Source organism: Pan troglodytes, chromosome 4, assembly GCF_028858775.2.
Source record: "Pan troglodytes isolate AG18354 chromosome 4, NHGRI_mPanTro3-v2.0_pri, whole genome shotgun sequence".
Classification (NCBI taxonomy): domain Eukaryota; kingdom Metazoa; phylum Chordata; class Mammalia; order Primates; family Hominidae; genus Pan; species Pan troglodytes.
The window spans coordinates 168,135,225-168,161,268 of NC_072402.2; the positions used below are offsets into that span (position 1 = coordinate 168,135,225).

Sequence of the window (26,044 nt, forward strand, 5' to 3'; positions counted from 1 at the left end):
AAAGTACTTTTATACTTATTCTTATATTTTCTCAGTTACTTTCTTAGAGTCAATGCGATCGTTTCCTAGGATTAGAGTATGAAGTGATACAGTTTCTCCTAAGAATACAAATTTCTTTCAGAACCAAAAGAAAAATAATCTCAGGCCAGCCAGCTCTGGGGTTACTGATTCTTATTTGAAACTGATAAAGTGTCTCCCAACATTATTGCACTTGAGCTTAAATGTGGCCTAAGAATATAAAAGTCCGTGCCTTCACATGGGTGTCCTTTTCTGAGACCAGAGTGTTTCCTAAAGTGCGCTTCATCTCCTAGGAGACTAGGGATTTTTGTTTTTTTTTTTTTTGAGACAAAGTCTCGCTCTATCACCCAGGCTAGAGTGCAGTGTTGTGATCTCGGCTGACTGCAGCCTCTGCCTCCTGGGTTCAAGAGATTCTCATGCCACCACGCCTGGTTAATTTTTTGTATTTTTTGTATTTTTTGTATTTGAGATGGGGTCTCTCCATATTTCCCAGGCTGGTCTCAAACTCCCAGGATCAAGTGATCCACCCCACCTCAACCTCCCAAACTGCTGGGATTACAGGCGTGAGGCACTGCACCCGGCCAAGACGAGGAATTTAAACCCTGCAGTTTGCTGTCCTTATGAGCACATTTGGCCAATTATCCTTCCATGTTATCAGTTCCCTCTTTACATGTTACCAAACATGACTACTAATTTCTATTTTTTTCCAGGACTATTAGTTGTATTCAAAATTCACTCTTTCCTTCTTACAAGGATAGAGAAAAGTGCCTATCGATGCTTAATAACCCAACATATATTTAATAGAAGAAATAATATCACCCATATATAAATCTGCCATTAAAAATAATATGAAATAAAACCCTATCGCATTTGCCATTTACATCAACTTTTCTCTTCATAGCTTCATTAGGAACTTACAGCTCTTCACAGACTCCATGTGTTTTAATTGATGATAGCCATCAATCTTATTTGATATTCAAAATCTCAGAGCTTGACCAGAGGAAACCTCTTTAATCTAGCTTCTTAGTCCTTCCAGAACCACCCTGTGATATTCTAGAAAGCATCCTTGCTTTCTGGTTACAAAAGAAACTTCCAGGCTTAAACCATTTGTTTTACCCTACTCAGGATAACCCTTCCAAAGAGCCCCTGTTTCTTTAAGTGGAGAAAACTGTTAGAGACAAAGTCTGGGCATTTAGGGGTACAGGAGAGTTGTGGTGGGCGTTAGTACTACTCCTGCTGCTGCTGCTGCTGCTGCTGTGTCCACTGTTAGTGACAGAAGTGGGAAAATATTTAAGTTGAGTTCACATTAGTGTTCCCAGTTTAGCGTCAGCATTGCTCCATTATGTTGTTCTAATGTAAAAATGTCAAACACATTTTTCTCAATGAGATACTTAACATTTTAACCCTTCATCCAAGCTATATGTTACATCTCACTTTTCTATAGTTGTATATTTAGAAAATAAATATTTCTGAAATACTTGATATTTCTCATCAATCCTTGGTCACTCGATTGAAGGGTGTAGAAGTAAGGTCAGGTTCACCTTAGTGAGGGGCCTGCATCTAACCTTATCTGAAGGGGCTTATGAATTTGGGATTTATTACCTTGACAGAAAGAAATATTGAGAATGACCCCACCCATGCTTTATAGCAATCGCTCTTTATAGTTTATTTCATAGTGACAAGAAGGAACTCATCCATGGTGGGTTTTTCCCTGAGTGGTCTGTATGGTCATATCAGAACTGAAATCATCCCTTCTTGCTTCTGAGCCCCCGTTTCCAAGTCTTGTTCTTTGTTTCTGTAGGTAGTAAAGTGAATTCTTTAAATCCCTGCCCTCCATCAACTGCTAAAGCATTCTGCTTCCCTCCGATAAGATTAACAGAATGTTGGCTGTGGTTACGGGATGCTTTGCAATCTATGTCTTAAACCAAGCCAGCCATGTTAGCATTTCCTCTAGTGGTGGTGTTTTAGGCCAATTGAGAATGTGGGTGATATTAATATTTTCCAACCAGCTGATAACAGGAAAGACACTTCTGCTTGGAGTCCACTTTGAGAAGAGGTTTATCATTTAGGCAGCACAGGACACCTCCATTAATCTTCCCCCAGGATTGCCCATCTACCATCAAGTTCATATGCTTTCCCCAGGGTTCAAAGAAGGGTATAATTTTAGCCAGTGATTAGTCAATATTTATCAATAAGAATAATAACAGTAAAATTACAATGGCCAATGTTTGAATCCCTAATGTGTGCCAGGCACAGTACGGGGCCTTTTGCAGCTATTATATCATAAAACCCTTACAACAGCCCCATGAAATTTGCACCTTGATTTGCTTCATTTTACTTTTGGGGAAACCACGGATCAAGTAACTGAAGTGATTTCTCTAGGACTCACAGATGAGCGGTGGCAGAGCCTGGAGTTAGATATATCTGATGTTAGTGTTTTGAGGAATCACTCTCCCCAAAAGCCATAGCTCCCAGACATTCTTATGTAATTTGTCTTTGCTGAGGCTTGGGTATTGATGTTTTAAAAGTCCCCAGAGACCAGATTTCATCTGGTATGCTGTGGGAGTCAAGTAATGTCCAAGGCCAAGCCTGTCTAAGAGAGGTTTTTATTAGCTCCAAAATTATAATAACTTCCACAGCCTTCTTCCACCAATTCTGCCTTCCACTGAACAGCGCTGGTGATGTTTAGAGGTATGAGTTTGGGACAATTATCAGGAGAAGCATTTTGGTGCTATTGTCCCACCCCTTCTGTCCTGAGAGGTTTTATCTGGTCTTTCAGTATTTCAAATAGGTCATGACTAGATTCCATGCATCCCTAGAAAACATAAGCCTAAATTTTAAATTAAAGTATGAGGTGGAAGAAACAGCCTTTCTTCCCTTTTGTTTCCAAGGACAAATGGAGTCAAAAGTGGAACTTGGGCCCGCAGAGCCGGATAGCTTGGGCAGTACGTGTGTGCACCTGCAGGCTGTGGAGACAGGTATTTCCATGGAGCTCACTCGCCCTGCCTCTCATCCAGGCCTGAAAATCATAGGTAACTATGAGGCAAGAGGAACCCAGGGTGGTGGGAACACCCTAGGGTGATCCCAGGCTGGGGACCTTTGGACTAAAAAGATGAAAGCCAACATTCCCTCCCCAGGAGGAGATGCAACTCCTGCACTCTCTAGTGACCATCACTGGGATATTGCACAGATATGCAGTCACCTTCTAAATCCCCTTAAAGTGGACCTAGCCAGCCTCTCCATTTTAAGACCACATCTCCTGTCTGCTACAGCCCCTCTCGCTTCTTTTTCTTTAAGGATATCTGGCTGGTTGTATTGGGTTAACATGCAAGAAGAGAGTACCAATCACTCCATAACTTGGGTAATGCATGTCGATGGTGATCTGTGTGGGGCTGCAAGGTTCCAGATGGTTGGGACAACTCTACAATCAGTCACATTTGGGTTGGTTAAATCCCCTACTCATCTTTACAGATGTGTCCTGCAAGTTAGTGGCTGCCTGTCTCTGAACTTCACCTTCCTTATGGTTGTCAAAAATACCTCCATGGGATAAAAACGCAGCATCTGTAGATTCCCAAATAGGTGCAAGTAGATTCCCAAATAGGTGCAAATAGGTTCATTCGTTGGTTCATTCTGCAGTCAGGGAGCTTTCAGTCTACTGGCATGCAAGACGCGATGATAATGAGAATACTTCACAATGAGTGTGAAGTGATGACTGATGAATGCGACAAAGGAGAGGTAGGACGCACTTAGACAGCCTGGGGGAATTGAGTTGTGGCCAGAAGGGAGAGAGAGTGTCCATTCTCCACCTCATCACTTTGCTCCCAAGAGAAACAGGAATTTCTTAGACAAGTTCTCAGGTCCCTCGGTGAGACTGGGAGCCTAAAAAAGGCACCGGGGAGCAGGGGGCACTCACATCATGCCATCCCCCTACAGAGCATCCCGCTGGCTATCTGCATCAGCCCGACCCCCACAGGATAGATGACTGGCACATCCAAGTTGCTCCTTCCACACCCTCTCCGCACTGAGGCCTCGTCTCCCCCGCCCTGTGGCCAATTGAAGGTGAACTCCTAACGTGCATTCTGCCTGGGATCCCAGAGGTTGTGGCAGCCAGATGAGTCACCTCACAAATACAGCACGTGTTCCTTGGGGGCGGCGGTGGGAGGAAACACGTGAAGAGCTCTCTCTGTGATAATAGACCATTTAGAGCTTCAGATGGCGAAAACAAGCTGATCAGGTGCAGGCCCTCCAGGAGGCTGGCAGGTGACTCCCAGCCAGCACGCCCTCCACCGCACGTTGGGGAAGCTGGCAAGAGCCTGGTGGCCGCCGGGCCTCCCTCTGGCATCCTCTCTCCCTCCAAGGCTCTGTGCTCCTCACCTTGTCTCTCCTTTTTTCATTCCATTGCTCTGTTCTGTTTCTGTCTACCCATTCGTCTTTTCTTCCTCTTCTCTTTCTCTTGCCATTCTCTTTCTCTTCTCCTCTCAACATGTCCTTCTCTCTACCCGTTTCCCCCTCCCCTTCTCTCTCTCCTCCCTCTTTCCCTCTCCCTCTCTTCCTTTCCCAAATCTCTCTTAGCCAGGCTCCTTTTCGCCCTTTGCCTCTCAAACCCTCCTCCACCTTTCCACCCTCTCTCTGCGTTCTGCTTCTCCCTTCTTCCTTCCGTGTCTCTGGCTCACTTATCTGCTCTCTCCACATCTTCTTCCATTTGCCACCCTCCTCCTCTGCAGCCACACCCAGTGGGCTCAGAGCTGGGTCTCTCTTTTTTTCTTTTTTCTTTTTTTTTTTTTTTTGAGATGGAGTTTCGCTCTTGTTGCCCAGGCTGGAGTGCAGTGGCGCAATCTCCACTCACTGCAATCTCTGCCTCCAAGTTTCAAGCGATTCTCTTGCCTCAGCCTCCTGAGTAGCTGCGATTACAGTCATGCGCCACCACGCCCGGCTAATTTTGTATTTTTAGTAGAGACGGGATTTCTCCATGTTGGTCAGGCTAGTCTCAAGCTCCCGACCTCAGGTGATCTGCCTGCCTCGGCCTCTCAAAGTGCCGGGATTATAGGTGTGAGCCACCGCACCCAGCCAGATCTAGGTCTTTCATCCCCCTACACAACCCTGGCCTGGCCTGGGCCTCTGGTCTTGGGCTTGGAAGGGAGTCCCATCCTCCCTCCCTCAGCTGGATTTCTTTTTTTTTTTTTTTTTTTTTTTTGAGACGGAGTCTCGCTCTGTCGCCCAGGCTGGAGTGCAGTGGCGCGATCTCGGCTCACGGCAAGCTCCGCCTCCCGGGTTCACGCCATTCTCCTGCCTCAGCCTCCCGAGTAGCTGGGACTACAGGCGCCCGCTACCACGCCCGGCTAATTTTTTTGTATTTTTAGTAGAGACGGGGTTTCACCGTGTTAGCCAGGATGGTCTCGATCTCCTGACCTCGTGATCCGCCCGCCTCGGCCTCCCAAAGTGCTGGGATTACAGGCGTGAGCCACCGCGCCCGGCCAGCTGGATTTCTTAAGGATAAAACCTTTGCTCCTTCCTTCACCACACCTCTCCACATCCCAAACTCAAGCCCACAGAGCCCAGCTCTGGGCCCAGGGTATGGACGGGGAGGGTGGCTGGTGGCCCAGAGCTGAGCCCTGTGAGTCAACAGCATGCCTAGACTCACACACAGACACATGGCCCACCTTCAGGGTCATGAGGATTCATAAACCCTATTCTGCGAAGTGCCTCCAGGAATCATCAAGGGAGCTAGGGCAGCTCTGAGTCTCCACCAGGCCCACCCTCCGCCTCTCAGGGCTGAGCTTCACTTCCCTTCCCAAAGGGGCCAGGGAGAGGGGCTGCTGATGACATGATCTCAGAGGAAGGCCAAGGCCTCCAGGCCGCCTCTGGGCCTGGCACAGGAAGGAGGAGGAGAAAATAGGGAGCCCAAGGAAAGATCAACCCAGCCCAGCCCAAGGACCCCCAGCCCCAGCCCCAGCCCCAGCTGGGCTCAAACTAATTGAAAACAGACTGGAAAAGGCTGCTTGTGCCCTTCCTCTAGACTCAGCATCATCAAGACTGGAGGGACAGAGCATTTGAATCATCAGACCCTGGGCCAGACGTCACCCCATGCGTTTTCTCATTTTATCGTCCTAAGAAGCCCAGAAGGTGCGTAAAATGGCCTGTCCCAAACAGATGAGGACATTACCTTTCTCCTCCTCCTCCTCCTCCTTCTTCTTCTTCTTTTTGCTTCATTTTTCTTTCATTTTTTCCCCCAGATGTTGCATTTCAGAGAGGCTGAGTGTGCTGACTAAGGTCACACAGCTACAAACATCAGGGACCTGCGAAAAAGCTCTGTTCCCTGGTGACAGGTGTTCTGTGATCCTAACACAGCCGGAGGTGGGGACAACGTCCTTGCAGTAACAAAGGCCCTGTTGCTCAACTCAGTGGACATCAGGCCCTGTTTTCATTCATTAGCAGGTCAGGGATTCCAGTGTCACCTGTGCCATGTATTCCAGCTGATCTACCTGCAAGCCTCTACTCCCCATTTTCCCAGCAGCAGCCGCAGACAACACCCAACTGGCAGAAATTTCAAACAAGGGGTTCTGCCTTGCACTCCCGGTGCAAGGGTTGGGCACGTGGACTCGCGTGTGACCAATCACATTGTCTTTCCTGAGATCCTGCATTTTGACCAGAGGAATCAAGAACAAAAAGTGGTGGCAACTGATTTATCCTTAAGAAATCCAAGTAATGAGTTCCTGCTGCCAAGATTTCTGGGATTTCCCTGGCTCCTGCCAGTTTCTGGATTTGGTTGTTAAGCATTTTCTGGGTGTGTGAGCCCCATACCTTTCTCATAGCTTCTTCATTATGCTGAAGTTGGCCAGAGTCAGTTTCTGGTTTTTGCAATCAAAAATAACCCAACTAAGATTTGCTATCCTGCAGGCAAGAGAGGGCCACAGCTTGATAGTCAAGGCTAGCCATTGTCTGGGCCCTGCCTGCCCCAGCCAGCTTTCTTTCCTCCCCAGCCTGTATCTGCCACCCTGAGCGCACCACACTGGTACACGCCTGTGTACTTGTCTTTTATGGTCTCACTATAATGTATTTAATCCCTCATTAATGAACATTTCTAAGTTGAAGTATAATTCATGTATTAGTCAGGGTTCTCCAGAGAAACAGAACCAACAGGATGTGTGTGTATATATATTATACACATTATTATATATTACACACATGCACACACACAGACATATCTATATATCTAGAGAGAGAAAGAGATTTCCTTTAAGGAATTGGCCTACATGATTGTAGGGGCTGGCAAATTCAAAATCGGCAGGGCAAGCAGTCAAGGGAAATTCAAAATTGGCAGGGCAGGAAGCCCAGGGAAAAGTTGCAGGCAGAATTGTTTCTTCCTGGGAGAGACCTCAGTCTTTTTCCCTGAAGGCCTTCAGCTGACTCAATGAAGTTTACCCATATTATGGAGAGTAATCCACTTTCTTCAAAGACTCCTGCTTTAAATGTTAATTTCTTTGAAAAAATTGCCTTCACAGCAACATCTAGACTGGTGTTTGACCAAACAACTGGGTACTATGGCCTAGGCAAGTTGACACGCAAAATTAACCAACACAATTCACATACTGTAGCATAAAATTAACCCTTTTAAAGTGCACAATTCCATGTTTTTAGCATATTCACAAGGTCATCATCATCACGATATAGTCACGGAACTTTTTTTTTTTTTTTTTTTTAAGACAGGGTCTGGCTGTGTCACCCAGGCTGGAGTGCAGTGAAATGATCTCAACTCACTGTAACCTCCACCTCCTCAGTTCAAGCAATCCTCCCACCTCAGCCCCTCGAGTAGCTGGGACCACAGGCGCATGCCACCAAATCCAGCTAATTTTTGTATTTTTTGTAGAGACAGGGGCCATGTTACCCAGGCTGGTCTCGAACTCCTGGGCTCAAGGAATCCACCTACCCTGGCCTCCCAAAGTGCTGGGATTACAGGCATGAGCCACTGCGCCCGGCCCAGTCACAGTACATTTTTCTTGCCCCAGAAAAAAAACCCTGACTCCTCCCGGCTCCTGGCAACCAATAAACACATTGGTCTGCATGTTGTACATGCTGGTTCACCTTCCTCCTTGCCTCCCTTTGACTGCCTCATAAATTTCTACTCATTCCTCAAGAGTTAGCCCTTCTGAAATATCTTCCTTGATCCCACCTACTAGAAGCACCCTGTCCCACCTCAAACTGAGTCAATCACTTTATTTTCTGTGAACCCCCAATATAAGCTGATGGTGCCTCCTGGAATAGCCTTTAGCAAAAGATATTAAAATTGCCTAATCGACTTGCTTCTCTTTCTCACCAAACCAGCAGTTCTTAAATTATGATTTCAGGGCTTCTTGACACTTACCCCATATTTTTACCATTTGATGTGCTTGTGTTTCTGGGAAGAGAGTTCAGGGTTTCATCAGATTTTCAAAAGGATCCCAGGAAGGGCCAAGAGCCTTGAGATTAGGGCTTCTCGAAGGGCAGAGGCATGCTTCATGAGTTCCCTTGTGTCCTTATGCCTGGTGCACATGAGGTCTGCTGGATGAGCCTGGGTGATGAATGAGTAGTCACATGTAGGAAAAGTGTCCTTCCTTCAAGCGTTTTCCATCATCACTCTCTATGAAGCAGTGAAAAAGCAAAACAAAGTAACATACGGTTAAGCATCAGAGGAGGAGGATAGACACATAATTACATATTCATTTGTTCATCTGCTCATCCATTCACAATTTAGTGTATGCATCTACAAGGTACAAAGCCCAGTGCTCCCAGCACCGGGTGTTCAGAGCTCCGAGAAGCAAGCAGGCACCACATGTTGGTCTCAGAAGGTAGAGAGAAACTGTAAAGTAAACCAAGGAAGGCTCCCTGGGGGAGAGGCCACATGACATGAGCGAAGCCAAGAGCAAGGACTGGGACTCAGCCAGATGGAACAGAGCCCGGGGAAGGGTGTCTTGAGTGTGTGTGCTGGGGGGAGCATCCACGTGAGCAAATGCCAGGCCTGCAGAGGACCCAGAGAAGGGAGAGAATTTACACACCCACAGTCCCTGAAGCCTGGAGAGGACTTTTTAAGATTCCAGGTGATGGTGCAGAGAAGCTGAGCCGGGGCCTGACTACAATGAGGTGTGGGGTGTAATTACCAAGCCAGAGTGCAGAGCTGAGCCAAGCAGGTAAGAGTACTGACCCCGAGCCCACTCGGGCTCTGAGCAGAAGGAAGATTTCATTAGTGTTAGAGAGGAAGGATGTGCCTTCTCCCCCGGAGGCCAGAGGGCAGAAGACCAGCCAGGCGGGGAGGCTGACCCAATGGCCCCAGAATGGTGATGGAGCAGCCTGGGAGGCTGCAGGCACTGAAGGAAGAGGTAGGGGACGATGACTCCATCTGTCACCTCGGCACTTACCCCAAAAGATGGAGGACTGCTGGCAGAAACAGACAGAAATTTCCCTTGAGAAGGAGAAAGCCATGCTATAGGCAATCAAGATTTGCACATTGTCAGCAGAGAAGGAATGAGACTGTCTGGTTGCCGCTAGACTTTGGCCAGGGCTGTCCTGCAGGTAAGGGCCTCGTGCAGGAGGCCCCTGGGCAAGGGCCGGCCCTTCTCCTCTCCCTCAGTGTCCTGGAAAGGCCCCAGGGCTGCCCCAACCCCTGGCCTCTCTCCTTCTTTCTCCATATTGCTAGACCCCCTTCTCTTGGTCCCCTGCCTCCTCCCACTGGTGTGCACCCACACCTTCAGACAGTTCTGAGCAGACCACGTGAAATACAACTGTGATGTTATTTGCAGCAGGCATTCTGGACCCAGAACTGTGATTGGTCTTGAAGTTGAAAGGTAGCAATCACTCATACTCCTCTCCCATGAACAATTTGAGAAAAAATGGAGGCTCAGGGCAGAAGCTACCCCCTTTACAACTGGCGGGAGCTATCCTGGGGAATGAGGCCTGAGGCTAAAACCTATGCCCTATTTCCAGCCTCATGAAGTAAACTTAGCCACTGGGTCCCTAGCAAAGAAACTGGAGAACTGAGGGTCTCCCCCAGGTCCGCCCTCCAACTGCCCCAAGCCCCACATGCCTGCAGGCGGCCCTGGGATATCTGCCATGTGCAGGGAATAATGAGCCTGGCAGCTGCAAGAAGGAGATGAGCTCCAGGGTTTGAGGGTTAAGGACATTCACCAGTCTCCCAGCACACTCATCTCCACCCCACCCCAGTGAATGAGACTGAGAGGGGTCAAGGTGGGGGCAACAGGTTCTCTCCAGTACCTTCCAGCCAATACCTGCATGTACACTGAGATACTCAGTAAGCCATGAGAAGCGCTGTGTGACCACGGCTGAGTTGTTTAACCTCTCTGTTCATGCTCCTCCCCTGCAAAGTGAAGGCATTCAAAATCATCTGTATTCATGGTGAACCTACTTTGTTCTAAGGCCTCTGGGACATCCAAAGTTGGATAGGCCATGTCCCTGACACAGCTGACTGCTCTCACCCTTGCTTTCACTGTGTGAAATTCTCCCACATTGACGGGCTGGGGGTAGGGCAACTGCAATTGAGAAGCACAAGGGAGCCCCCCGTGGTGATGAAACAGTGGGTATCTTGACTGTGGTGTTTACACAAATCTATGTGTGTGATAAAATGACACAGAACGACACACATACACACACCCAAAAGAGTGCATATAAAACTGGTGAGATCCAAGCAAGGTGTGCGGACCATGCCAATGTCAGTTTTTTGACTTTGACATTGTCCTGTAGTTCCCTAAGATGTTACCACTGGGGGAAACTGGATGAAGGGTGCAAGGGCCTCTCAGTATTATTATGGGAATTTTCTGTGAGTCTATAATCCTTTCAAAAGAAAAGGTTATTAAAAAATCTCACATGACTTCTCACTACTCTGCTTATAAAATCCACACTCCTCACGGAGCACCACAGGCCCGCTGTAATCTGGCCTCTGTCTCCTCTCCAACCTTTCCCCAAGCTCCCTAGGCCCAGCCCCATCCCCTTCTCTCTGCACCTTGAGCACACCCAGCCCACTCTGTGAGGCTGTAAGCCTTGCTGTTTCTTTTACCTCAAGTTCTCTCGCCCCAAATCCTAAACACAAGTAACTCCTATCATTCAAATTTCACAATCAGTCTCCTTTTCTTGTAAGGCCTTCTTTCTCAGGCTGACCCCTTCAGCCCTAACACAGTTGGCCCTTCCACTGTGTCTAGGGTGCTACATCACCATCACCTCTTGGTTTTTGGCTAAGATCAAGTGTAGAGTCCTGCTATCAGCAGACATGATCTGATTCGTTTATTTGCTTACCTATCACTATCAGTCCGGACCTCCCCTCCCTCTGAGAATGAAGCAGAGAAAATGTTATCTTGGTCACCAGTATATCCTGGAAACTGCAACAGGGGCAGGCACAGGCAGGAGTGCAGTGAATATCAATGGTAGATGAATGAATGAATGAATGAAGAATGAATGAATGAATGCACCACACAAAGTAGCATTCTACCAGAAGTGAAAACAAGGTTACCTAGTGCAGACTTTCCCAGCCAGTACTCATACTATTTTTAAACACATACACCTGCTTCGGTGATGTACTGAAGGCCTCAGGCTACTCTCCCCGCCCACATCTCCCACCCCTCTAACAGGATTCAAATCTCCAGTGCTCATATTTCCTCCTCATCACTTACCTAGCAAATCTGGCTCACAGTATAATATCAGTCATTTATACTTCAGTCTGAATTCCAGGTCATTGCCAACTTCCTCCAGATATTTGTGGTTTAAGCTTCATGTGATATTATGTCATCTTGAGGGCATTTAGTAAAGGGGAAGAAGGAACATTTTTGGACAGAGGCCTTTTCCTGTGCTCATTTGTGCCTCACAGGAAGCCAAGAGTAAATGTGCATCTAGACCTACAGGGGAGGTCTTGGCAGTTACAGCAAACTCAGGGAATTTTAAATATGCCGGAAACTTTCCAGAGCCCTGGGTTGCAGTCCCAGCTCTGTCACTGTCCCTCTGTGCTTTGCTAAACAGACTTCGCCCCTCCGTGGGCCGTCTGTGAAAATAGGGCCCAGCTCGATGGCATATAAAGGCCCTCTGACTTCCAGTAGTAAAACTCTAGAGGAGCCCTTGTTTTCTGGGGAGACTCTTTCTGAGTTTTCATAATAATGTTGAGTAGTTCTCTTTTCTTGCTCACGCCGACTTTTCTCCAGTTCTCGGACACCAGTTCTGGGTACCCAACAATTCAGTCCAGTTCTGACACTAACTATCCAGAGTTAGCAGAGGCCTCACAGGTTAAAGCCTCGTCCCACAAAACTGCCCCCACTTCAGACACCAGTGGCCAGTCTCAGACCCCCTGTACTTCTGACCAACCAGCTATAAGTCAAGGATTCCTAAGACTCCTTCCTCAGGTCTAATAATTTGCTAAAGAAGCTCACAGAACTCAGGAACACACTTTACTTATTTTTACTGGTTTGTTTTCAAGGGTGCAACTCAGAAACAGCCAAATGAAATGACTGAATCAGGCAAGATATGGGGTTGGGGGATGAGGCATCGAGTTTCTATGCCCTCTCCAGGCATGCCTTTCTCCCAGCACTTGGACGCGTTCTCCAACAGGGAAGCTCTCCAAATCTTGGTGCTTAGGGGTTTTTATGGAGGTTCAATTACATAAGCATGATTGATCAAATTATTGGCCAATGGTGACTGACTCAATCTCCAGCCTCTTCCTTCTCTCCAGAAGTTGGGGATGGGGCTGAAAGTCTCAAGCTTCCAGTCAAGGCTTGGTCTTTTTGGTGACCAGCCCAATCCTGAAGCTATCAAAGGCTCACCAAGAGTCACCTCACTGGAACAAAAGATGCTCCTATACCCTCATCACTCGGGAAACTCCAAGGGTTTTAGGGGCTTTGTGCTAGGAATGGGAGACAGAGACCAAATATCTATCTATCTATTTATTTATTTATTTATTTTTTGAGACGGAGTCTCACTCTGTCACCCAGGCTGGAGTGCAGTGGCACAACATCTGCCTCCCAGGTTCAAGTGATTCTCCTGCCTCAGCCTCCCAAGTAGCTGGGACTACAGGTGCCCACCACCATGCCTGGCTAATTTTTGTATTTTTAGTAGAGACGGGGTTTCACCATGCTGGCCAGGATGGTATTGATTCCCTGACCTCATGATCCACCCACCTTGACCTTCCAAAGTGCTGGGATTACAGGCGTAAGCCACCTCCCCCGGCCCCTTTCTATGACACCACAGATGGGCACAGTCAGAATCAGAGCCTGAGGTGCAGGTCAAATCCTTTAGCCTTCCACCAGTCCCGCCCACTTGGTTTCTGTGGTAGAAAGTTTTGTTTACTATCTCTATCTGTATCCCCCACCAAATGTGAGCTCCCCCATCCCACCCTGATGCTGAACTGAGGACACTCAGGGCTTTGTGTGGCTCTGGCAGCTTGCACAATGGGTTCTCAGATGAGGTATTCCATGCCCTTCTTCCTGGAGTAGTAAGAGTCAATGCTTTTCAGTTCAGCAGAAATTCATGAGATATTAGAAAGCACTTCCTAGATCTGCGTAGAAGTTGGAATAGGTTGCATATAGAAGCTAGGAAGGTTCCATCCCCGGAGATCTTTAGGAAGATCCCATTGCTCTGGGTGACTCAGTCGCTCATTTCAATCATGAATTACAGGCATTATCGAGTTAAGTCACCATGGTGGCTGGACCTGCTTTCTCCAAAGTCCCTCCAGCTGCAGGTTGGTGAGCCCATAGATGGGGTTAGTGAAGCATTGTTGCTCAGCTCACCAGGGCACCCTTATGAGAGTGAAGTAGACCGTGACTCCTCTGCAGTTGGTTAAGGAAGAGGACACTGAACAAAGTCATGTGTTAAGAGTGGTTTAAGGAAGAGGACACTGAACAAAGTCATGTGTTAAGAGTGGTGTTTGGCTGGCAAATTCTGATTCATCTTTCAGGACCCTGCTCAAGCATCTCCTCTTTTGAGAAGCCTGGCCTGGCCCTCTCCCCATGCCCCACTCTTCCTTCTCCAGGTTTAATTAAATGTCTCTTCTCAGCTGGTGTGACCTCTTGGTTGATTGCAAATAGTGCATACTCCACTCTCTCTCCACGGAACTGTGAGCTTTCTAAGGGCCAGAACCATACCCACCTCATCTCTCACTGCCTCCCTGGTGCCATCGCAGGACAGGTGGGGCAGAGCAGGGGCCCGGTGGATGCTGGCTAAATTGTTGGAGGGACTGGCTGGGAGCCCATACATCACAGACAGCAGATACCCCAGGGACTGGCAGTGTGGGAACCAGGTGAGAAGCCCCAGTCTCAGGTCTGCAGCCTTCCTCAGTCTCCTCACTCAGTAGCCTTGATTCCCAGCAAACCACATCAATTTCTCATTGCACACCCTGCTCAATGCTCATCTGCATAGTGTCCTCCATCCAGAGCAGCCTTGAGCTGTGGGCACGAATACTAATGGATCATGCAAATGCCAGCCTAGGGCAAGAGTGCCCTGGACTGTCAATTAGCTCCCCCCAGCACCAGCTACAGTGCCCAACCCCTTCACTTGATACAGGCCAGTCCAATGCAAGAAGGAGCAACAGAAACAGAACTCGGCTTGAAGGACTGCTCTAGTCAAGGTAGTGTGTTGTGGCAGCCTGGGAAGGGATCTTCCATGTAGAGTGAGGGAAGAAGAGAGCCAGCCTGGCCTCTCAGGAAGAGGTTCCCACAGGCACTCTTGGGAGGAAATGTGGTGCTCTTGGGGGCCCAGGTAATAATTGCTACACGAGTGCCACGGCTCTTGGAACTGCTGCTTCATCCTTTTCCCTCCACCTGGCCATCTATGTGCCAGGCCACCTGCGTACGTCCTGTGTTGTCCTCTAAACCAAGACCAAAGCTCTTCACAGCCACTCTTCTCTGACCCAGTACCAACTCCATCCTAGGAGGGAGGATGACAGGCTCCCCATCACCTCACCTCTTCTTCCCAATACTGCTGTTTCCTCCCAGTTCTTTCTCTTCCCTCCACTGCTCCCATCTGCTTTCCTTCCTTAGTGGATAAAAGCATTACATTTGAAGGCAGAGAGATCGGGTTCAAACCCAGACTCTACAGATCACTCAAGCTTTGTGGCTTGGGCAAATTACACCACGCCTCTGAACTTCAGTTTGCTAGTCTATAAAATGGAGAAAAGAGAAGTACCTGCCACAGTGGCATTGTGAGGATCATTTTATGAATAGCTAAGAATTTCAGGTAACTCACTCTGATGTACCAGAAAGTTACTTTGCTTACTGCTTCAATCACTGAACTTAATTTCTACTCCAAGTTCCCATTCCTCTCAGTGGCAGAGAACCCTCAATCAGTTCAGGATGCCCCATCCCCAGTGTTGCCTGAATGTTTTGGGGTGGGCTTACGGAGCATGGAGCATGAAGTGGGCTCTACCTCTGGTGGGCAGCCCTACCATTCCTACAGAAAGGCACCCCAAGAGGTTCTGCTTCCTGTGCATTCTGTGGTCACTGTGCCATTCAGGTGGCAGCTGGGGCCTCCCAGGCTCTAGGAGGGTTTCCTGGACCACACCACTGTTGGGTGCAGGGGAAGATTCCCCTTCTCCTTACCGGACTTGCCCAGGAGAGGTAGGTCAGGAACCCCTGCCTGAAAAAGACACACAAGTCAGTGGCTGTGCAATGCTCCTGCTACACACAGAGGTGGCAGGCCTTAGAGGGGGACCCTAGGCTGTGTTCACTCTCCCAGGCTCCACTTTGGAAAAGCCAGGGTCTGCTCTCAGCTCCCACATTCCACCAAAGTCTGGGGTTTCAGTGCCGAACAGGCCACCAACCCTCGAACTCTGCCTGAGGTGGAGGACAAGGGCAAACCCCTCTTGCTCCTGCCCTCCAACCAGTCACATATTCTTCCAGGCCTTTCATCTCAAAATCCAAGATGTGACCATTGTTTCTGTGCCACCTCTGCCACAGGTAGTGAATGCCGCAGCTCAAATGTGCGGCAGGGTGTGTGGTCACAGGAAATAACAGAAGGAGCATCGGTTAATATCTCAGTTGTATGTGGCCTCATTTTTGCAGGCCCTGTCCCAGAGCCAGTCCTCAGCACGAGGGCAACTGAGACTCTTTTCTCCCCCATTCCTTCCTCCTTCCCTCTTCCTGGGTTTCTTCCCTCTTCAGGCTCCAATTGCAGCAGCAGCAATGCTGGGAGCGGAGATCCTGGGAGCCCGGAGCCAGCTCTGACATGTTCAGCGGGCCGTGCAGGGTCAGGGGTGTGCTCATCGGCTCATCACCGGCATGATTACTAATCATCAGGCAGCGGCAGGGTTACTGTTCCCTCCTCCCCTCCCTGCTCACTTCCTCAGGGTCTTCAGGCTGCAGGAGCCGAAGAGGGAAAGACCCTGCGTGCACCCTGGCAGGCTGATAATCACAACTGCAGCCCCCAGGCACTAAAAGGATGGGTGGGAGCATCATCCACCACTCAGAGGGCTGGGGACCCTTGTCCCTCCCCTGTGCATCCATCTCTCCTATCTGTGAGTCCCCAGTGAACTGCTGCCTCCCTAGAGAAACAGTGCTAGAAGTCAGTGGCAAGAGCAGCAGGAGGACTTGGAGCTACATGCAGAGTGTGAGCTCCGGAGTCAGACCAGCTGAGTTCAAGGCCAGCTCCACCATCTATTCACTGTGACTTCAGGAAGGTTGCTTAACCTCTCTGTGCCTTAGCTGCCTCATCTATAAAACAGGAAACAATGAGAGTCTTTCCTTATGGGGCTATTGAAATGATTAAGTGAGATCAGGCATGTGATGGCACACAGTAAGAACTCCATAAACAGAGGCCACCACTGCTAATGCAATTATTCTATCACCTCAGGAGACTAAAGCAGGGGAGGAAACACCATTGACTCCTGGACATTTACCCAAGGAGATTATGGATCCATGTTTTGCACACACTTTAGAAAGACAAGGAATTCTAACCACAGCATCTGTCTCCACTGCCCCCGTCATTTCAGTCTCGCCCGTCCACCCTCAACCTCACCACTGTGGCCCGGAAATGCGGTTGCCCAGGGCCACTCTCACCCCACCTCAGCCCTGCTCTGCTCAAGTCTCACTTCCACTCCTTCCGGCTCCCATCCCTTTCTACCCAGCTCCACCCTTGATTTCTCCACCATGACCTTTACCCTCCTAGTCTGATCTAGACCCCTGATCTTGCCGAGTATCTAGGACTTTGGTGCCTTTGACCCTCAGCAGCAGAGCTAGAGAGGGATCTCGGTGAAGTCTGGGATGTTATAGTGACTTGTTTATCTAAGTGCCCTGAGACTGTGAGTTCCCTAATGCAGGGAGCATCAACCTCTGCAGAGAGCCCCAGAGCCCTGCTCAGGTGTGATGAACAGGAGGCACTCACGTGATGCCCTCACAAAGTTGTGAGTGAATGAATGAATGAGTGAATGAATGATTGAATGAAGATTAGTGATTATGTTAATGACCTGCCTTTTTCATGAGCCTTGCAACCTCCCAGGTACCACACTAAAGCACTTAAATGCTTCCACTCATTTAATCCTCATAGCAACCCTAAGACACAGGCGTAATTATTGTACCTATTTTATAGATGTTGAAACTGAGGATCAGTGAAGTTAAAGGCACACAGCTAAGGGATGAATGGATAAAATCCTTTACCATAACCTTTCCTCCTTAGGACAAAGTTTCTTCACCAACTTTCCAAGGCTGTGTTTCACTGGGGAGAGTCTGAAATTCTACACCAAGCATGAGCATGTGTTCATGCAGCATGGTAACTCTGGGGGAAAATGTTCACAGGTTTTATCAGATACTTACAGTTTGTTAGAACATATTTGAATCCATCCATCTAACCACCCGTCCCCTTTCAATCCACCCTTCTGTCCACCCCCAGACAGCCATTTGATCAATATTCATGAAATATCTGCCTTGTGCCAAGCATAGTGCTGGCACCCATGAATTCCCTGGTCTCCAGAAATATCCTTCCCCCTCTCCCTGACTACCCCTGCCCCCGCCTCACCACACACACACTCCTTGCAGGATCTGGGTAACTGGGAGGGCTTTACCGCCAGTGTCCCAGCTGCGTGGGTGGCTGCACTCTGTCTGAACTCATCTCAGCTCTGGTGGAGACTGTGGCAGCGCAGAAGCGTGCAGGGGGAATCCTCGGGCAGCGCAGCCATCAGGACATGAAGGGCAGAGCCTGTGCCCCGGCTTCCCTGGCTTCCGCTGCAGTCCACATCAGTCCTGCTCCCTCCAGAACATGATCAACCTGGACAGATGAGGCCATGCTTGATGCATAAGGATGCAGCCAGGGAGAGCTGCCTCCCAAACCCAAGTCCTATTCAAAGGTCTTTTCTTCCTCCTGGGGAGGTAGGGGAGAAGGTCCAAGCAAAGGGACCTGGAAGGGGAAAGTGAGGCATGGAGTTTGTGTTTTCTGAATCAGGACTGTGTTCCAGCCAGGGAGACCCTGTGTCAGGCACTTTTGTAATCACGATCACTTTCAGCCTCACCCTGCGACCTCCAACGACATTGCTGAGATTGTTCTCCTTGCAAACATGAGGAAATTGAGGGGCTCAAAGGTCAAATAATTTGCCCAAAGTCACAAAACAAATCCAGGACTTTAAGCCTGATCTGCTTGACCTGAAACTCATATCTACTTCCCTGCCCTCTGAAGACCTATATGTCCTATGTCATCACTTCACTGTTCACACAAGGTGATACCTGGCTTCTCCAAGCACCTGCTACCCTGAACTTACTGCCCCACTCTTTCCTTCCTAGCCTGAATGCAATTTGCAATGAGGAGATGATTTGATTTTCTTCAGCCCTAGACCTCCAGCTTCCTGAGAGCAGGTACTCTTGCCTCTTCTTGCTCATTATTGATCCATATATTTAGAATAGCGCCTGGCAGGTAGATGGTGCTTAATAAATATTCATTGAATAAATGAATGAATGAATGATCCAATGAGCCCCAAAGCAAATAACAATAAAGGACATTTGCAGAGTGCTCTACAGAGAGACAAGTGCTTTCCCTTTACTTTATCTTACCCCATTCTCACAACAACCCCCTGACATGATTGGGTTCATGTTTCACAGATGAGGAGGCTAAGGGCCAGGTGTACATACCAGGGGACATGGGATTGGGTTCATATGAACTCAGGGGTAAATGATGACACCCTTTCCCCTGCCCTGAAGGATCTCAGTTTGAGTATTTGTAGCATATTTAGGATGTTCTGGGCCAGGCTGAGTGGCGGTGGATGGGGGCGGTGGAGGCGGGGTATGCAAAGCAGGAAACTCGGCCTTTGCTTTCTAAAAGCTCCCCGTCTATTTGAGGCCAGACTTATGCATGCAGAACATTTGGGAAATGGTACAAGACAGCAGCAAGCATAGTGCTGAATTGCACATAATCAGGTGCCAACTGCATTCCCTTCCTTAACTAATCTGAGTCTTTTAATACCAGATGGGGACCCTGAGAATAGATTTCCTATCAAACAGATGAAGAGCAAAGATGGGAGCCAAGGGAAATGCTGTGGCTTACTCATTTTTATACCCCTCTAACCCAGCATGATGTCTGGCCCACAGCAACAGGAATAGGGCAGTCCACCTTCAATAATGGGCCACTCTATGTGCCAGGCACCTGCTAAGGGCCCCACAAACATCATGTCACCAATCCCTCACAGCAACACCACCAGTTACTAAAGGAATTATGAAAGTAATCCACAAGAAGCTGAAAGCAGGGTTCAGAGATCGTACTCATCATGCCCACAGTCTCACAGTAAAGGGGCAAGCTCAGTGTTTGGACCCAATTCTAGCAGCCTCCCAAAGTAATGCTCTCAATCTGACTCTATGCTACCTCTGTGCCTGGAAGGAACTACTATTGTCCATAAGGATGAGAAGAAACATGGCTGAGGGAGCACTGAGTAGGGAGGAAGGAAGCAGCAGGGAGGAAGAAATAAATTAAGAAGGAAAGAGACACAGAGAGGAAGAAAGGAGAGGGGGAGGGAGGGAAAGAACAGGGCTTGTGTGTTACATAAACTCAGACAAGCACATGCATGTTTTAACAGGATTCCTGCAGGTCTGACAACCTCACTCCTTCCTCCCTGAACAACCTTAGAGGGGTTGCCTAAGGAGTCCTATATAGAGGCTTATGGCAGAAGGAAGGCCTTGCATCCAGAACTTTCTGAGCTCATGGATTGACACTGGGGTTGCGTATCAGTCTGCTTGGAATGCCTTCAAAAAATACCCCAGTCTGGGTGGCTTATACAACAGAAATCTATTTTCTCATGGTTCTGAAAACTGGAAGTCCAAGATCAAGGTGCCAGCAGGGTTGGTGTCTGGTGAGGCCTCTCACCTTGTGTTGCAACTGCCTTTTCCCTGTGTGCTCACATGATGTCTTTGTGCGTGGGGGGGTCTTTGGAGTCTCTCCTTGTAAGGACACTAACTCTATCAGATCAGGGCCCCACCCTTATGACCTCTTTTAACCTTCATTAGCTCCTTAGAGGTCCCTTCTCCAAATACAGCCATACAGGGGCTTAGAGCTTCAACATAGGGATTTTGGAGGGACACAAACATTCAGTCCACACCAGGGTGCATGAGGGAGGGGTCAGAGCTGGAGAAAGTGCATGAGCTAGCTCACCTTCCAGAGTAAAGGGAGCAACAGCCACTGAAGCTCAGGTTGGATGGGGCTGGCAAGGTCGCTGTATTGAGTACATCATGGCAGGGACAACAGGACAAATGGCTCCTGCAGTCAGGGTGACTGATGGGAGGCTTCTTCAGCACTCCCTCTGCACATTCATTCTGTCACTCCCTCTCTCCCCATGCAGTTCTCTGCTCTCTGTTGCAAGTTCCCAGGAGGCAGGCAGAGGGCCTGTTATCATCATCTTTCTCTCTTGCCCCTCACACTTACCTGTGTTCTTCTACTTAGACACATTCTTTGTGAGCATCTCATGGGTGATGTTGGCTGCACTGTACAGTGGGCACGTGCGTATGTGTGTGTATTTATCTGCAAATAATACCCATGTCACAAGGCGTCCGCAGGAATAAATGAGCTATTGTGCATGTAAATATCTGGTACATGGTAGATACATGAATGAATGAATATTTGTTGAATAAATAAGTGAATGAATGAATCTTCACTTGGCAGAGCATGTGTCTTCCTTTAAGGGGCAAGGATGATCTGGTAATCATCAGTTTCTGCTTACTAACTGGGTCACTGAGCAAAGAAAAGAGACTCACTCATTCATTTATTCAGCATAGATTGGCTGCACCCCTGTCAGAAATCAGAGATTAAGCAGAAAGTAGAGAGTTAAATCAGTATGTAAAGCAGTTAAAACAGTCCAGAGGGAGAGACAGGCAAGGAAAGGAACAATGAGAAACAAAGTAAGGAGTGCTCTGATAAGAAGCCCTGGGTGCTATGGAAACCACAAGCAGGGCACCGACTCAGGGCCAGGGAGGGATCCCTGGAGGAGATGACATCTGCAGTAGATATTCCAGGGTAAGCAGCAGGTGGCCAGAAGGAGAAAGAGGTGAGGAACATTCCAGGCAAGGGGAACAGCACGTGCAAAGGCCCTGAAGGAGAACCACAACACCCATCTGAGAAATAGTGAGGGGTCTGGGTGGCTGAGCCACAAAGGGAGCACCAGGGGTCAGGGAGGATTTGTAGAAGAAGCCACAGGCCACAAAAAAGACCTCATAATTCATGTTCAATGGTTTGGATTTTATTTTGGTGACTTCACTTTATACCTACTGTTCAGAGGCAGCCAATTGCAAACACATCCAGAAGCACTTTGCTATTTCTGATCTGCAGAATGGAGCAAGTCGTCTGTACTCTGCTTCTTCAGTGGGTTGTGGGGAAGCAGAAATGAGAGGATGACATTCTAGCCTTTTGTGACCTCTCAAGTGCTGTCCTTATGGTCATTCAGGTACCATGAAAATTAGCAGAGCCCCAAGGGGGAAGTAGCTTGGTGCTCACCCAGTGGTATCCCTGACAAGTTGGCAAAGACACCCAGGGTGGCTTCACCTTCTCCTCAGCAAAGAGCTCTCCTCTGTTCCCTGAATCCTGGATATCCCACTGGGTCCTCTAGTGACCCCAAGCTTCAGCCTCGCATGCCCTCTTCTCGAACAGAGAAGGCAGGAGGGAAGCAGGGACCAGCCCCTGCTCCATCTTCAAGGATTCCAGGCCTCCCTGGCCTGGACAAGCCCTGAGCTGGCAGTTAGGAGAGCAGAGGTTGTGAATCTGGTGGGAGCCCCAGCAGGTCTTTCTGGCTCAGTGCCCTCATCTGTGAGCAGGGGTTCCCCAGGAGACCACGACAGAGGCCTGGAACCCAAGTTCTAATCCCACATCCTGGCTGGGCAACTTCAGGCAAATTTCTAACACAAGGTAAGCCTCAATTTCTCTCTGGGGTGATGGTCAGGCACCTGCTTAATTCACAGGGGTTTGGTGGGCATCACGTGGACAATGTGGTTGCACAGCAGTGGGCAATGCAAAGGAAAGGAAGTATGTTAGTAAGTGCCCCTCCCCTGTTGCACAAAACAGGACACATGCTGGGATTGCAGAAAAGCAATAAATGCTGCATAGGTGAAGAAAACTATTCAAGGACCCTGGCCAAGTCACAGGCCACCTGTGGCCCTGAGGGGACAGCTCATGGGTTGGCATGAGGGGACAGCTCATGGGTTGGCATTAGGGGAAGCAGCTCTCAAGGGGCCTGTATCCTGGGGATTCAACTCTGTGCCTATGTGGCATTGAGCCTGTGTGAATGTGGTGACTGTCATGCAGTTTTGCTGTGTGTGCGTCTGCATGCCTGTGTGTTTGTGTGTCTCTCCATCTTTGTGGGGGGCAACTGTAGGTGTATTATGAGCCTTGGGTCTGTCTGTGTGTACAATAGCAATGTCTGTGCGGACTTAAGGACCTGCGCCCATATGTTTGTGGGACTTTATGGGCATGCATGCTTGTTTATGAGGCCATACGTCCGGGTATTCTGTGAACTGCTAGCATGGTGTGTATCTGTGTGGCAGACAGAAAATGGCTGGGTGGGATTGTAGGAGGCAGCTTGGGCAAAGGATCCTCAGTGTCAATCAAAATGGGTCTCAGTGGGAACCCAAGCAGCTCAGACTTGGGGGAGGGGAAGCTCTTCCTCCACCTTCCAGGGAGCAAACCTTGCAATTCAACACCACAAGGCTTTGGGTCAACAGGCAGGGACGCAAACTTTGCCCATTGGGTGAGACGCCACTCACAGAAGGGAAATGGCTTCCTAAATCTAATCATTGCCCCTTCAAGCACTAACAACCCGTGCCCAGGAGCTGATGGCTAATGAATTATTGAGCTGGAAAGGGAGAAGAGGGAGAACCAAAGAGGAAAGAAACAGAAAAATGAGAGAGCAGGCCGGGTGGGGTGGCTCTCGCCTGTAATCTCAGCACTTTGGGAGGCCAAGGCGGGTGGATCACCTGAGGTCAGGAGTTCAAGCCCAGCCAGCCCAACATGGCGAAACCCCGTCTCTATTAAAAAATACAAAAAAATTTAGCTGGGCCTAGTGGTGGGCGCCTGTAATCCCAGCTACTCCGGAGGCTGAGGCAGGAGAATCGCTTGAATCTGGGAGGCAGAGGTTGCAGTGAGCAGAGATCGCGCCACTGCACTCCAGCCTGGGCAACAGAGCGAGACTCCGTCTCAAAAAAAAAATAGAAAAAAAAATGAGAGTGTAAGGGCCTAGAGGGGCTGAGGGCTCCTTTCTCCTCCCCAACTCCCTGTCAGTAGAAGGTGGGCCCTGCCATGGGAGGATTCTGCAGAACCCTCAAGGACCCACGGAGCAGGACGGCACCTTCTTCCCATGACCACCCATTTGGATGTGTTTTTCACCCCTTTCTGGGTGGGGCAGACTTTCCCCCTCCCCATGAGTTCAGGCAGTGGGTTAAATAAGATTTCCCTTGAAGTCGAATGAAATCACAATGCACCACACACAGGGACACACACACACACGCACGCGCGCACATCACACACACACACACACACACACACACACACACACAGTCTCCCTGGGGCCAATCTACTGCCCCCTGAACCTCACCCATCAGCCAGGTGCCTGGCCCCGGGTCTGTCTCTTAGGGTTACATGCTCCCGGGGCTGCCGCACATACCCCGGCAGATGAGGGTGCGCAGGGGTGAGGGCGCAGGGCTGGGCGTCCCCCGCCCCCACCGTGCAGCCCTCGCCCCCGCCCCGCCCCTCCGTAGTTGCCCGCCCGCCGCCCCCTCCGCCGCCCCCTCCGCCGCTCCGACTCTCGCCCCGAGCGCTGGCAGCAGGCAGCAGGCAGCAGGCGGGCGCGCTGTGGCTCCGCGCCGCGCGGTCCGGGCTCTGTTCATTCATGATTGGTACTCGGCCCTCCGAGACCCAGCCCGAGCGCCGGGAGGGGAGCCGAGTGTGCGGCAGGAGGGGCGGGCGGACCGCGGCTCCCGCACCGCACGCGGCGCTGGCTCGGCAGCCTCGGCCGGGCGGGCGCTCTGGCCCCGTGTCCAGTGCCAGGCAGGCTTCAGGGCACCGTCCTCGGCCCTGGGCGAGGGAACCGCCGGGCCGGGTCCTCGCGCGGGGAAGCGGTTCCGAAGGCTCGCGGGGAGCGGCTAGCCCTGAGTCCCTGCATGTGCGGGGCTGAAGAAGGAAGCCAGAAGCCTCCTAGCCTCGGCTCCACGCTTGCTGAATACCAAGCTGCAGGCGAGCTGCCGGGGGCTTTTCTCTCCTCCAATTCAGAGTAGACAAACCACGGGGATTTCTTTCCAGGGAAGGGGAGGGGCCGGGCCCGGGGTCCCAACTCGCACACAAGTCTTCGCTGCCATGGGGGCCGTCATGGGCACCTTCTCATCTCTGCAAACCAAACAAAGGCGACCCTCGAAAGGTAAGCCACCTTCTTCCTTTTGTTCCCCTGTCTGGGTTTGGGGGTGCTAGGCGCCGAGGTGGGCTGTGCCACCTGCCTCCCTTAGTCCGGACTCTCCTCTCCACGAGGAGCCCGGACAGGTGCTTGTATCCAAAGGAGAGAGAAATCGGCGGGAGGGTTGGTGTGAACACCCAGAGGAGGGAGCCGGAGTGGACGTTTGCCCCAGCGGCAACTGGACCCCTCTGGGGCACCAGGTGCCGGGACTCTCCTCCTGGGGAAATCTCTGGGAGCCGAAGGAAGCGGCATGTTCACAGGTGGGGGTGACCGGATTCTCTGGTGGAAGTGTGGTGAAGCTCTTCCCATTCCCATGACAGCTGGCGTTTGAGCACTCAGTGAGGGTGCTGCCACACTCCCACACTCCTCCTAGGCGGCTATGCCAGGTGCAGACCTGCGAGTCCCTTCATCAGGAAGAGTGCTCTGTCTGCACCCCCAAAACCTTTGCAAGCCAAAAGGAATCAGCTGCTGCCAGGGGTAAAACTCCCAGGCCTCACGTCCTGGTGGCTCCAGGAGTCAGGAGGAGCAACCGTGAAGGGCTGGCTGCGAGCTGAGCTTACATCAAGGATTAAAAAGCATAATGTCGTGGAGTCTCTTCTGCCTGGACGCTGTTCCATCACCACCTGTCCCCAGCCGAGGCATGGCTGATCTCACCATCCGTGGGAGAGTCCTCAAATGGGTCCAGGTGAAGTTGGAACCAGTGTGTTGGGCCCTGGAGGACAATGCAGGTCTCCTTACCAGCAGTTCAAAAGTTAGTTGTTGGAATAAAGAGACTGGAAGCAGTTAGGAAACGGGAAATGATGGGTTTTGTTTTGTTTAATGTTCAAATGTCACTAAAAGTGGTAAGATTTTAAGTAGCTTGACACTTAAACATTCAAGTTCTGCCATCAGAGCCCCCATCCTGGATACAGGTGGGAGTTACAGCTCCTACCCTACATGCCTGATAGTGAGTAGAAGTGTAATGGGGTAAGGGACCCCAAGTGAACACTAAGTCTCCTCTTAGAACTTGGTTGGTCTCACCCTGGTTAGAACCACAGAGATCTCCATAAGTAAGCTGTCCTTGAAACCCCCTGGAAGAAGAGGTCCCAGCTTCTGGCCCAGCTCCCAGGGGCCTCAGGCTGGCTGAGCCCCGAGGAAAGAGATCTCTGGGTGCAGATCTTAGGTGCT

At 49.9% G+C, this 26,044-nt stretch overlaps 1 protein-coding gene across 5 annotated transcripts in view; it reads left to right on the forward strand.

Moving 5' to 3' along the window:
- KCNIP1 (potassium voltage-gated channel interacting protein 1) overlaps positions 1-26,044 on the forward strand; it is a 383,467-nt gene that overhangs the window by 127,275 nt on the left and 230,148 nt on the right. For 3 of the 5 annotated variants that reach the window (XM_063811667.1, XM_001150323.8, XM_001150636.7), the window contains exon 1: positions 24,230-24,844. The exons of 1 other annotated variant lie outside the window; for it this stretch is intronic. In XM_063811667.1, the coding sequence (XP_063667737.1) occupies positions 24,784-24,844 (61 nt within the window). In that variant the 5' untranslated portion in view covers positions 24,230-24,783. Of the gene's footprint in view, positions 1-24,229; positions 24,845-26,044 lie in introns of those variants that run through there. One more of the 5 variants, XM_016954180.3, reaches the window with a different exon arrangement.